The 13,699-nt window shown below is 35.7% G+C and overlaps 1 protein-coding gene across 3 annotated transcripts in view; it reads right to left on the bottom strand.

Annotated features, from left to right (window-relative positions):
- Positions 1-13,699, bottom strand: part of LOC140338558 (protein NLRC5-like) — a 57,719-nt gene that overhangs the window by 39,607 nt on the left and 4,413 nt on the right. For 2 of the 3 annotated variants that reach the window (XM_072422814.1, XM_072422812.1), the window contains exons 6-17: positions 13,426-13,494; positions 12,140-12,223; positions 11,972-12,055; positions 10,717-10,806; positions 10,586-10,633; positions 9,937-9,996; positions 9,233-9,316; positions 7,417-7,500; positions 6,988-7,077; positions 6,585-6,647; positions 4,589-4,672; positions 2,180-2,269 (exon numbers count right to left, since the gene is read on the bottom strand). In XM_072422814.1, coding sequence (XP_072278915.1) covers positions 2,180-2,269; positions 4,589-4,672; positions 6,585-6,647; positions 6,988-7,077; positions 7,417-7,500; positions 9,233-9,316; positions 9,937-9,996; positions 10,586-10,633; positions 10,717-10,806; positions 11,972-12,055; positions 12,140-12,223; positions 13,426-13,494 — 930 coding nt within the window. The remainder of the gene's footprint in view (positions 1-2,179; positions 2,270-4,588; positions 4,673-6,584; positions 6,648-6,987; positions 7,078-7,416; positions 7,501-9,232; positions 9,317-9,936; positions 9,997-10,585; positions 10,634-10,716; positions 10,807-11,971; positions 12,056-12,139; positions 12,224-13,425; positions 13,495-13,699) is intronic. The other variant, XM_072422813.1, reaches the window with a different exon arrangement.

Raw genomic sequence — 13,699 nt, 5'->3', positions numbered from 1 at the left:
TAATAGGAAATTATATGTGTAAGGGCCACATAATAATTTTGGGCAGGAGCTACATCCTAATGGACTATGGAGTGACCCCAAACAAGCTGCTTCTACTACTGAGAGGTTAATATACAATCTCTGTCCACAGTTCTGCCAATGTAATGGTTCCTCACTACTCTTGGCCTTTTCCCAAGCTCATTAGTAGTCTTGTGTTCAGCAAGAGGATAATAAATAAGCACGGTACGTGTATATTTGTTAAACCCATCTGGTGGATGAGACAGCTTTCACTGTCATGAGATGATTCAGCCAAACACATTTGTGTTTCTGTACAACTATAGTGTTACAGGGGCTTCATACCATCAATACAACATGTATGGTATATTATTATACATATATGTCTAGCAGCACAATGTAGCTCCACTAACTAGTTCATGAAAATTGAAACTCTTTTTTTGTCTAAAAAGCCTTTTATTCTGGGAAGCTTCTTTTATTTGTTTCTAAAAGACTTCATTGTTCATGGTCCCATGCACATAACTCTCAGTGTTAAGAATAACAAAGCCTTGTTGGCACATGTAACTGGTCTGTGAAACCTACATCTATTCTGTGTTTCTTTGTTTCTTGGCACTACCTAAAATTGGGTTTCTAAATAGTGGGATGCTGAATGCTGTGTGCATCCCAAAGGAGCTTAGGAGCTTTTGTTGAACACATGAAAAAAGAGGAAAACGTCACGAGAAGTCTGATGATCAAAAGATTTTTGGTCTCAGAATTCCAGGGATATTCCAACACATTTTAGTTTTGAAAGGCTCCCTTTATCAAGGTTTGAGACTCTTAGCTGAAGTAGATCTAGAAACTGAATAGATTGGAAAATGTATAGCTGCACAAAAATATGCATCCTGCTCTGATTGCTGATTCAGCATCCTTAAAGTGGAACTAAACTTCCAGCTTACAAAATTATTACCAGGCATGGCTTCATTAGAAAAAAGGAAGGTGGTGTCCCTTATGCAGTAAGCATTCTCATCTGGCACATTCCCCCTTACCTCTCAGTTTCCAGGACTGAATAAACTACCATGAGCTTGCATGGGAATTACATCATCTTGGCTTGGCCAATCAAGGTAGTTGAAGTTAAGAGCAAGGAATGGAAGATGGCGGCCTCCGTGATAGAACTGGGCCAGGTGAGTAAAAAATAGTGTAATAAAAAATGTAGTACGGTTAAACATTATTACTCGAATTGTTCAATTAAATAACTTAAGTAAAAATGTTCAATGAGCCAACATTTTTTAAAATTGGATTTTAATTTTTTATAACTTCCACTAGGAATATTTTAAAGTTTGTACTGCTTCTCCTTCTTCCTGTAGGTTTCTAAAATAGAAATGACTATGAATATTGCTCTGTACATCGATTGTATTATTTAGGACTTAATAGTTCCTTTATGGGATTTCTGTAACTGATAAATGCTTGTCATGACTCATGCATGACTTGCATGCTACCTCTGAAACTCCCCTGAGGAAGGAATAGCTAAAACGTGTTGGACTAAAAGATCATTTCTAACTTTAACTTCATAAGTTTTGTAACCTACCTCTGTCTATTTTAACTGAACCAGAGGGCAAGAGTATGGATAGTCTGTTTAGCCTAGACTACAATGCCTATACCATTGATGGCTGAATCTAAAATAACATGGTGGGGCTATAATTAAGTTATTGTACTATATGAAAACTATACACACAAGGTTTTATTGTTTTGCATATAAGGAATAACCTATTCAATAACATAATTCTTTCTTGAGCTAAAAAAAAAAAGCTTCGGCTCTTTTTCTTTGATTTATTATGTAGGGTTTAGTTCGGCTGTGAAGGGTCACCCAATAATATTTAACTACTTCAGCTCTCATACCCCTCACAGAGCAGCAATCAGCTTTTACATGTTCGGTTTTAGGTTTTTTCTGCAATAACTCCCCCTTTTTTTGTGGGGAGGGGGACTAGACTTTATTTTGGCAGTATTGTTTCAATAAAAAAAATGCTGAAGCCATCATCTCTAAAATCCTTGTACATTACACAAGCTTCTGTAGAGCTACTTTCTGATCTAGTCTGCCTATTACAATATGAAAATTTTACTTTCTATTTAAGTTACAGACATGCTGTTACAGACAAGTGAATTTTGCTGTTCAATGTTCAATATGATTTTAATAAAAGTTCCATTTTACCAGGCGGTGATATGGGTCACACGTGTGCAGGAACTAAGTAAGGTCAGCAAAACAAGGATGCCATCTTCTGAGATATGATTCATGCACATCCTGTAAAAAAAAATTTTTGACACTAAGTAACAAACTTCAATTAATCCTGACATGTTTAGCACCTAATGGTCTAATGAATACCAGGGATGATCGAGCGAGAATATTAAGTTCGAACTTGCGGTGAATCGGGCCTTTCTCGCTAATGTAAAATGTAAGCGAGAACGCCCTTCTGATTCGCAGAGAGGTTGAGCTCTCCTCAAACAGCATTATGCAGCCCTGGAAATCCTCTGCGATCCCCAGGCACTAGAGGTTAATTAACCTCTAGTGCTCAGGGATCGCACACTCTTCTCAATGAATGCAGCCACAGCTGGGAGTTACAACCTTTACATTACTACACAGAAGGCAAAAGTTTTATCCTTGGTTTTACTGATAACTCTCTGGAAGATGTCTCACTTGTCATGCTTAAGCAATGGCAGAAGTTTCTTCTTCAATAGGTCTAGTACACACTAGAAGTTATGCTGACAAATTTGGTATTCACTGACTGATCCCATGAATATTCTGATTGGTACTCAATTGATAAGACGTCACAAAGCACAGCACATAAGTGTATCAGGATCTGTCCCTCCAATTGTTTTTCCCAAGAGAAAGCAATTCAAATTCCAACACATCCGATCTATCCACAATGGATCTATCCCCCCAAAAATCTTTTACATTTGGTTGGCTGTTGAATTCCCTTTAGATTTGTTTAAGATCTGGTGTGTTTTAGCCCTATAGCTCCAGTATATATCTGTTAAGGTAACCTTGGGAAAATAGGAAAGTTATAGCAATATAGCATAAACTTTAGGTGCAGTAATTGTGAGTATACACACTGTGACCAACATTAGATATGTTCCACAAAAAAAAAAAAAAAAAAAAAATAAGGAACACGTGACATCCAATGAGATATTGATTTTGTTTCAAAGTGCACCTGTCCCCATTTCCAAAAACTTAAGGCTTTTCTTTTAGATCATAGGGTCAGTAATGGGAAGACAAAGGCTTTTGGGCAACAAAAAATGTTAGTTAGTGAACTAATCTTAACAACTCAACTAATAAAGAGTAGCATCTGTCAAAAAACCATTAATAACACGGTAGTATGATCAAAATATTGTCAAAAGGTTGTAGATGAATATACAGGTAGTCCTCGGGTTACATCCGACATATGGACGACGAACAGAGCTTCCCTGCTCCCTTGTGTGCAGCAGGAGACTTGGAGGGGCAGTTTGCATGACTTGCAGAAGAAATCTTTTGCTAAACATAGTTGAGTTGTTTAATGACCAAGACAAACTCTGCAGTTGTTTCTTTTTGCATATCAAAGCACAGCTTGCTCCAGAAGTTAATGAATGTCTAGGCTCCATAAAGTTTTTTTTTTTTTTTGCTTTGTTTGTGATTTACTCACAGTGAGGATTTTATACAGTATCTGACATCACGCTGCCTAATAATATGTTGAGACAAACATCTGTCCTAATTGCATTAATTAAATAAATAAAATTAAATAATGTTCATGTTCTGACTTACATACAAATTCAACTTAAGAACAAACATACAGTCCCTATCTCGTATGTACCCTGGGGGCGCGTTTCACTGTATGGATTCCTTAGGGGAGGGTAGAGACTACTACATAACATGACATAATAAAAACACAAACAATACTGATCTATTGTTAAACTACATAGGGCTTGGCAACCCATATGGTAAGAATTTCTGGGTCCCCTATATACATAAAGTAAGGCTTTCCTATTCTTTAAAGACTGAAAGCCAACTTAGAAGTGGATGATATAGAATTTACAGTAGAATTTCTGCAGCTACTATTTTGTAGAATATTACTTTGCCATCCATTCTACAGTACGGTATTTCTACAAGGCAGCCACCATACTAGAAGAGGCACAAATATCAGCAGGCTGGTTCCTATATGTCACTATTAGAGTAGCTGTGTTATACATCTGATGATATAAAATTGATAAAAGGATTTACATATAGATTTATTTTATTAGCCTCATTCACACATAGACACTAAGGCCCTGATTTTATGAAAGCTCTCCAAGGCTGGAGAGAATACACTTTCAGAAGTGAACTGGGTGATCCAGAAAACATGGAATGGAATTTTAAAGATCATTTTCTATTTGTTAGCAAATGTTTTGAATCCTGGACCAGTTCCATTCCAAGTTTGCTGGATTACCCAGCTTCACTGATGAAAGTGTATTCTCTCCAGCCTTGGAGAGCTTTCATAAATCAGGGTCTAAATCTGCATATATAATTGTGTAAATAGTTACACAATTTAATGTGTGAACATTGATATTCCTTTAGTAAATCAGTCTCAATATGCAATGTTACCAGACACACCTGACTTCCAGCAGATTGGAATTCTGTGTCAATACATTTATGAGCGGAGCCACATCATTCTTCCCAATTCTGCAACTGTTTAATCTGAAAGGCAAGAAGGTATTAGACAACAGTATAAAGAACAGATGATTTGTTGAGGTATGTGACCGATGCTTTATATCAAATCACTTATTAAAATGTTACCTATGCACACTCCTCCAAATGAGAATGTAACAAGTGTTTGCGCAGTATGAAGTCTATGCACTGTTTTCCATTAATTAATGGAAATGGCTTTTCTGTTTTATGCTTTTTTGCTTATCTAATCTTATTTAATATTGATGTAAATAACCACAAAAAAGCAAAATAAGCATGTGGCACTCACAAAGAGAGCTTGTATATAGATGTCGCTGCAGACACAAAACCCTCCCGAGAATTACATTAATCCCCTATAATACTGGAGCTCACTTTGCAATGTAGTCTTAATGATAGAACCCCGTAGCACACAACATAAATTTCTTATTTGAGATTATTCGGCCAACAATTGTTTCTCATGCAGTTAACACATTCTCAAGGCTTTTGGATAGTTCTTGCTAAGAACACTTCTAATTACCCTATGGGGAGTGAAAACATTTTGGACCTGTGAAGCATGAGCAGAAAACTCAATCAGTACTATTTATCAGCCTATGCATAGTGATATTGTGCACCAACTTAAAATAAGTAGTTACATATTGACCTAAAACAAATTAATATTTATACAGAAGTAAGCTCTTCGGGGCAGGGTCCTCCTCCTCTGTCACTGTTTGCATCTGTCTGCCATTTGCTCCCCCTATTTAATGTACAGCGCTGCGTAATATGTTGGCGCTATATAAATCCTGTTTATTATTATTATTATTATTAATAAATCAGAGCTGCAAAATTTATTTCTATGAATCAGCTCCAAAGGGCCAGTGGGATTGGTACAAGAAATTAGTTTTAACTCTCTCTTTCTCATCCGTGTAATGTACAACCAACAGTTTTCAATCCCAATAATCCTACAGCTTTATTTTTTATCACCACTGGATTTTATTATCATGTTGATTAAATCATCATGATCATGATGCCTCCACATCAGTCTCTAACAATCATGTTTCTAGATACACTCTAGGGTCAAATTAACTTTTCCTTGGATATTCCCTGTGTCATTGGTAAATACAAGTATTCGAGGGGACAAAAATGGTATCCAGACCTTACACATTGAACCTGAACAATTAAAGCTCCACAAGACTGGGGGAGATAGACTATTATGGAAAAGCTTGGATGATCCAGCAAACCTGGAATGGATCTAGTCCAGGACTGAAAACTTTTCCCAAACAATAGCCAATGATTTTAGGAAATCCATTCCAGGTTTGCTGGATCACCCAGGTTCCACTATATTCTACCCTAATAGCCTTAATAAATGAGACCCATTGCAACCAAAATTAGCCAAAAATGTATGGAGTTCTATGTTAATAACATTTAACAGTATTCCTATTATACTGTAGTTGATTTTAATAAAAATGACGCATACTGCACATTTTTTCTCCAAAGTGTGACAGCACCATTCTATTACTCTTTTCATCAGATATTATGTTGATTCTATTGACCATTTTGATAAAGCAGCAATGCTTATAAACTTACTGAATTAATACAATAGCTTCTCTGACTGTAGATATGAATCATACAAAAGTCAGCATTTGTTCCTATGCAGAACATCACTGGAGTTAATTTGAAAAGATCAGATCACCAACAACAATCTCCAATATACCCGTAACTACAAATGCAAAATATGTGTGTACATTTATATGCAAAATATGAGCATTAGCAAAATCCAAAACCGATTCTCCCATCCCGAGGTCTGCAGGGAATTGTTATTTAAATTCAAATAAATAGAAGTAAATGCATTATATACAATTACAGAGTGTTTGGCGCCATCTAGTGTATTTTTAGCTGTATAACCATAGACATAGCACACAGCACTATAGGTAAATGCATCCTCTACCTGCAGGTGACCTTGTCAGCTATAGGTTGCCTCTGTAAATGTAAGTAGATGTGATCAGATGACCTGAACAAGAGAAAGACATTAATTTTAGCAAAGGCAACAGACATGAAAAAAAAGATTTATTTAATCCATCTATAAATGTTTTCACCCAATACTTACCCAAAGTTTACACGTTTCACATTGGATTAAATACAAAAATCTTTAAATCAACTTTTTTCATAATTCATACATTCATATATAGATCTGTTCTCTAGGCAGAGCATGCTATGGGGAACAGGCCTACCTGCCATAAACAAGAAACAAGAAGCCCCATTCCCTACAAAATTCTTTTGTGTGTATCTTGATGTGATGTATACAAAATTACATAGACAAGGAATACCTCGGTAGATCTTCTTTTCCTTACCTAATATCCACTTCAGTAATTCGGGGGCAGAGGTTTATGGAGTTAGCCAATAGAAAAACACAGTTTGTGGATAGGTTACTTTTACTGAGGCTAAAGAGGGAAAAATAATAAAACTCTGGTAATAAGAATTCTACTTGAAGGAAAGAAAATTCATAGAGACAAGACGGGCATAGAGGAAAAAGAAAAAGGAGTAGAGCAGTGGGGTAGATATGGAGAGGGGTAGGATATAATAGGATATTGTGATAAACGAGAGAAGAAAAAACAAGACAGAGATATATAAGAGAGGAAAGGTAAGAAGAAAAAGAAAGGGAATAAGGAAAAAGAAATGGAGAAATGAGCAGAAAGAAGAAGGAAGAGAAAAGGAACAATTAAGAGTGGAGAATCAAAGACAAGTCACATTATCAAAGTATCTTAAGGTATAGTTCTTACTTGAGAAAAGTCAGATTAGGAAACTGCGGCAAGTATTCCAGGAGGTTTGAAATCATTCTGTAGCTCAGTGTATTTTTAGATAAACTGTAAAAGAAATTATTTTGCTAATCAATATCAGATAATTTTTCAAGCTAGGCTTTAAAGAATCCTAATTCAAATCATAAAGTCTGTACTAGGGATTCACTAATGGCAATACAGAAGTACCCAAACCTTTCTTTGTGTGTGTTTTTTTAAGTTTATCATTTTGATGTAGGGCCTCATATAGGTGAATGTATAGGTAAATGAAGCCACTAGGCGAAACGCATCAGTAACAAGATAATTTATGTAATTAGAAATAGCTGAATTCTAACCACCTGCACCACCATCAGGAGCTATGGCCCTTTGGAAATTCTACCCTTTTCAACAGGCAACACTAAGCACTAGAAATGATGTGCCTTGCCAATCATATTTGACCATGCTTCTTCTAAATAGTCCTTTTACCCACCTACCTTTAACTTTATATTCTGATGTCTATTAGTCAGAGCACGACATCAACTTCATCATTTACTTCTTTGCACCCACCTCAGTCAACTAGGAGTCTATGTCTACCACCCCCCCAAAAAAAAAACCATAGCAGGTTGTTAAGGGGGTACTATTGAATTTAGGAAACATATACTAATTGTGATGTAACAATGTATATTTTTTTGTCTTTATTTGATGTTTAATACACAGCTGCATTTAAAATACCCTACGTTTCTTCATTTTTTACTTGCTCTATGTCTGGTTATGTATGCTGAAAAAGCCTAAGTAAATCACTTGTTTGTAATGTTGCCACCAAAATGCCTCTCTTGTCTTTCTTCTTCCATTGGGTAGCAAATAAATAGGTGGGTTTTCCTGAATTAAAGATCCAGGAATTAAAGATAAGGGCTTTCTAGTGTACAATCAATTCAATTTTTAATGGTTAGATAAATCAAACATGTCACATACAATAGACCATGTGTACAGAGACATATAATAATATTTAGGCAAAGTACTGTTACATGATGGTTACAGCTGTGGTAGTCCAATGGCAGGCAGTGTAAAGTGTCCAATAAGGATTGAAGTACATAGGTGCCTATGTACGGATGAGCGTTTCGCTCATCCTTATTTAGGGCTCAGGCTTGTTTAGAGGAAGGTGTGACCCAATAGTTAAAGGTTTCCTTTTTTTAACAGGGTGCCAGTGCTCAGGACTTATTTTGTTGTTAGAAGTCACCAGATGTGCGATTTTCAAAAATATGTTCCAGGAAAACCCTTTATTAGTTGTGGTTAGTGTACTAGCAACCATATGGAATAGATGTGCCTTGCTGCTATCACACATTCCATGCTGAACTCACACGAGTGGGAGGCACAACTCAAATCACCTCTACAGAAGTGAGTCCTCCTTTGCAACTTTACCTGGACTTCTCTTCAATATAGCATAAATAAGATATACAAAACATTACTTAGACTTGATAAGCACATAAAGGGCCAGCCCATTTACCTCCTTTTAGTGGATGTCAGAGAGTTAAATCACTTGACAGTTTCTTCTATCTCTATTTAGTGACATTTTTGGAGTTTGTCACTCTGTACCCCATCTATGATGTGTAATATATCTGCTGGTTCCTTCTCCCCCCAACACTCTGCCCAATAAATGTTACATTTATTTTATGAATAATATATTAGGAGGAGAGGTGGGAATAGGAATGGATGTTTTGGAGATTAATTATAATATTTGAATGCACTTTAAGAGCAAATGTTGTTAAAATGCAATGTCCACGCATATATAATATCTGGTAGCAAAGATGAGCTCCTTTCTTACTTTATCCGTGTGATATCAGGACATTGTTTCAGATTTCGTAAAATCCTCTGCAATTTCTGTGATGTCATGCGGTATTCTGTCAGGCTGCAGGGAAATAAATTCAAAGACAGCAGAACTGCAATCAGTATAAACAGAAGTATAACAATTAGACAATGATATACATTTTCTGTAAGCATAATCATTTTTATTATATTAAAAATGTTAATCCGACCAATGGCACATTGGAACCCTAATTTAACAAAGAATAATGTTTACTTTACTTGTATTAGGTGTACAATGTAAAATACTGGTTTGTATTTTACATTGTACACTTATTACAAGTTTGTTTTGACTATGGCCAAAATGGGACACCAATAAACTCAATGGCCCTGATTTATCAAAGTTCTCCAAGGCTGGAGTGAATACACTTTCATCAGTGAAGCTGAGTGATCCAGCAAACCTGGGATGGATCTGGTCCAGGATTGAAAACATTTGCTAACAAATAGCTAATGACTTTTAGGAAATTCATTCCAGGTTTGCTGGATTACCCAGCTTCACTAATGCAAGTGTATTCTCCCCAGCCTTGGAGAACTTTAGTAAATCAGGGTCACTATGTATAAATTCTCTATATATAGATATATATTCTCTATAATAGGATTCTCAATAATGTATATAACTATAAGGGGTCTCCAAAAATATACACAATTTTTATTGATAATCCCCACCTGAATGATTTGGATGGATTAGGCGCTGTATCTTCACCTTGAGTAAAGAAAGACTTTTCCCTGTAAAACACAAAGGGTAATTACACAATTCTCCATTCTTCTCCACGCTGCATTTCTGTTTAACCACGAAGACACCCATTGGTGGCTCTGAAAGCCTTACAGATTGTTTTCATTTTTACTTGCTCTTTGGGTGAAAGCTGAGGTCTCTCTGCAGAGGTCTGACCTGCCCACAGCTGGATCAGACATATAGTTCTGCAATCAACGTTTTTGTAGTGGGGGGGGGGTCATACATCTGCAGAAAGACCACTGCTTCCACAAATAAAACAAAGGCTTTTTAAATACCCGTGTGTTTTGGTAACTATGTCTATTTTTATAAGAGTAGTGTAAGAAGAAAAAAGCCTATTTTAGGCATCTGGATAAAATGGGGGTGTTCATATACATAATATGTTTTGTCCCTTTAAGACCAGAAAATATATTTTTCACTTTTTTATTTTATATGTACAAACAATAAATACCAGAATGGTAATTAGAGTTAACAGGAAGGCTGGCTGCTCTGACAAAAGTCAAACATAAAATTGTTATGCTTGCCAAGAGTAGACTAAAGTTATAAATATATAGTCATTGTATAATATACATTTGTTCTTGGTACCTTTTGCTTTCCTGGAAATATAGCATCACTTTCTGAGGATTCCCAAAGCTGCAAAGAAGGAGACATCTGGTTAGCCTTAGGAATAAAACTTTTTTTAAATCAAAAAAGTACAAAAAAAAAGATACTGATACCTGATATCAACATCAGTCAATTTCTCATTTGCAGACAAAACCTCAGCCATGGACAGAATACCACCCAGAGAGATGTTATTACCACTCAGACTGTAAAAAATAAAAATATTATTGATGGGGTATATACAAAGTACACATTTTTTTTAAATATCAACCAACAGACACCATTAGGAATATACAGGTAGTCCCCAGGTTACATATTAGATAGGGCTTGTTCTTAAGTTGAATTTGTATGTTAGTCGGAACAGGTACATTATTTTAATAAATGCAATTAGGACAGATGTTTGTCTTAACATATTATTAGGCAGCGTGGTGTCAGTTACTGTAAAAAATCCTCACTGTGAGTTAATCACAAACAGAGCAACATAAAAAAAATCTGTATGGAGCCTAGACATTCATTAACTTCTGGAGCAAGCTGTGCTTTGATATGCAAAAAGAAACAACTTTAATGACCAAGAGTTTGTCTTGGTCATTAAAGAGTTACAAGAGGCTGGAGAAAGAGATCAGTTCTTAACCCCCCCATCATTCTAATTCTGTCCGTATTTATATGCAAAAAGCGTTACATTTTTTGGCATGGAAATTTATTTTACATTATAGGCCTAAAATCCTTAGGCATAACTCACCGAAATATGTCTAATGTTTAAAAAACCTTTTATTAAACATTAAAAAAAAACTAAAATCTGTTAAATAAAAAAATATTGAAACGTAATATAACTGTACAGTAGCGTATATATTATAAATATATATTTAAATTATATATAGATTTCTTTGTATTGGGCTCAATACAGCTATTTTGTATTGAACCCAATACAAAATTCTTTGAATTTCCCACCGCTCCTCCTGCCCGCACCAGCGTCACCGGCACGGATCAGATCGGTGGAAGAAGACGTGTCCCGAGGACCTACAGGGACCAGCAGGACACCGGGGGACGTCAACGGAACAAGGTAAGTTTTTTTTTAATGTTTTTAGCGACCCTGAGTGTCCCCTTTTTGCATGGTAAATCTACCCCGAGTCACACTGGGGATTAACGCTAGGGGGGTCACCCACAACCTCAGCTGTGTTTAGCAAAAGATTTCTTCTGCAAGTCATGGAAACCGCCCCCCTCCCCCATTAAAGCCTCCATTCTGCACAAAGAGCAAGCAGGGAAGCCCCGTTCGTATCTAGGAGGCGTCCGTATGTCGGATGTCCTTAACCTGAATGAGATATTATATTTTAGAGGTAAGGAAAAGAAGTATGTACAGTATGTGTAACTTACTTGGTGGAGTGAAGCCATTTTAGGTGAGGAAGAACAAGAGTCAACTGACAGATTCCACCATTTTCTAAATGATTCTCAGACAAACTAAAGTAGAAAATTAAATATGGCAAAGTTTTAGATGATATATGTATAATATAACATAAATCTTATAAGGATGAATAGACTTACTCCAAATGTGTTAGCTTGCTGCATTTACGGAGGATTCGGCACATTTCTTCAAAGTGTTGCTTACAAAATCTGAAGCCATTGATTCTGAAGTAAGATATAAAGCAAATTTTAATATTTGACTGGTAAAATAAACAGGGAGCCTGATACAGCAGAAGTAAATGTGTAAAACAATAGTGCTACAAGGGGAACCTGATTTTCATGTATACTCAAATATAAATCAAGACTTTTTTCCCCTAAAAATGCCATTAGTAAAAAAATTTTGGTTTATACTTGGGTTGCACCAGTAGATAGCTCTGTGTCGTCATGTAAAGTGTGTAACAAGTTCTTGCTTTTGGGGACATGTACAGTTTAATGTAAAAGAGTTTGTTTTACACTTTTCCCTGTCACTTTTCACTATGAGGACATGCATTGGTGGGAAACAATAATGTGTAAAAGATCATAAAGAGAAAGTGACCCATCATAACCTGAAAATTTACAAGATACTTTATCCTGTAAAAAGTAAAAAAACAGACAGAGCCCAAGTGATTTTATTTTTTTCTTAACAGCCTGTGCCCATATGAGTTTATTTTTGCCTTTTTAATTGGATGTTTTACAAATAACTCACCATAATTTTAAATATAGGTATTTCCAATTATTATACAGCAATGATTTTCATTTTGAGCCTTAGGTTATTACTCAAATAAAAGCAAGTTTCCAGTATTCTGAGGGAAGAATAAGCACCTTGGTTTGTGGAAACTGAAGTTTTTTTTACCACTAAAGCACAGGACATGCAATTCCATAGCTTGTGGTGTGCAACAAAGAACCATCAGGTTATATTGGAGCCATTCTGAATGATATCGAACTGTTATTGTGCACCGTTTCTGTGGGATTTTTAATACCTGACTTCTATTACTTTTTATCCATCCACCAAGACTATGAATATGCTTTTTTTATTATGTTATAATTGTTTTTATTAGATGTCCAACTCTTATGGCCAACACCTTTTGTTGTTTAGGACATGTGTGGGTGTGATATACCCCTTTGTTGGGGATGGTGCTTGCAACTAGCAATGCCAACAAATAAAATCAAGTTCTATAAATCAGAAATAGGAATAGTAGAACAAATGCTTAGTCCAAAAGGCTGTCTACAGATTTACCCTGCATTTGAGTATTTTGTGTATGAATATTGTACAAAACTTTGCATTTTTTGGCACTGTAAATGAAAAGCTAGAATAAATCTAGAATAAATATATTATCAAATACAGAAATACATTTTCTTTGGAGTATTGCAGATAAATAAAATATTACCTGATATTTCTTTGGTCATCATCATCAACAGCATTAATTAAATGAAGAACTGCTGTCTGGTTCAATCCGCTGCAACAGCCAAAAAATCATTTTATTTTGGAGTTTTTAAACTCTTTGACAACTAGCATAAAATAAAGGGCTAATAATCAGAACATTGTGATCTCTGTAGAAGATTGAGAGTTTTTACACGTACAGTTCCTCGCTTAATCTCCCGAATTAAAAGATAAAGCTCAAACAGGAGAATCAAGCTTTCATGTATCTTCATTAAAAACTG

The sequence above is a fragment of the Pyxicephalus adspersus genome, chromosome 9 (genome assembly GCF_032062135.1).
Source record: "Pyxicephalus adspersus chromosome 9, UCB_Pads_2.0, whole genome shotgun sequence".
NCBI lineage: Eukaryota > Metazoa > Chordata > Amphibia > Anura > Pyxicephalidae > Pyxicephalus > Pyxicephalus adspersus.
This window is presented reverse-complemented; position numbering and strand designations above follow the sequence as displayed.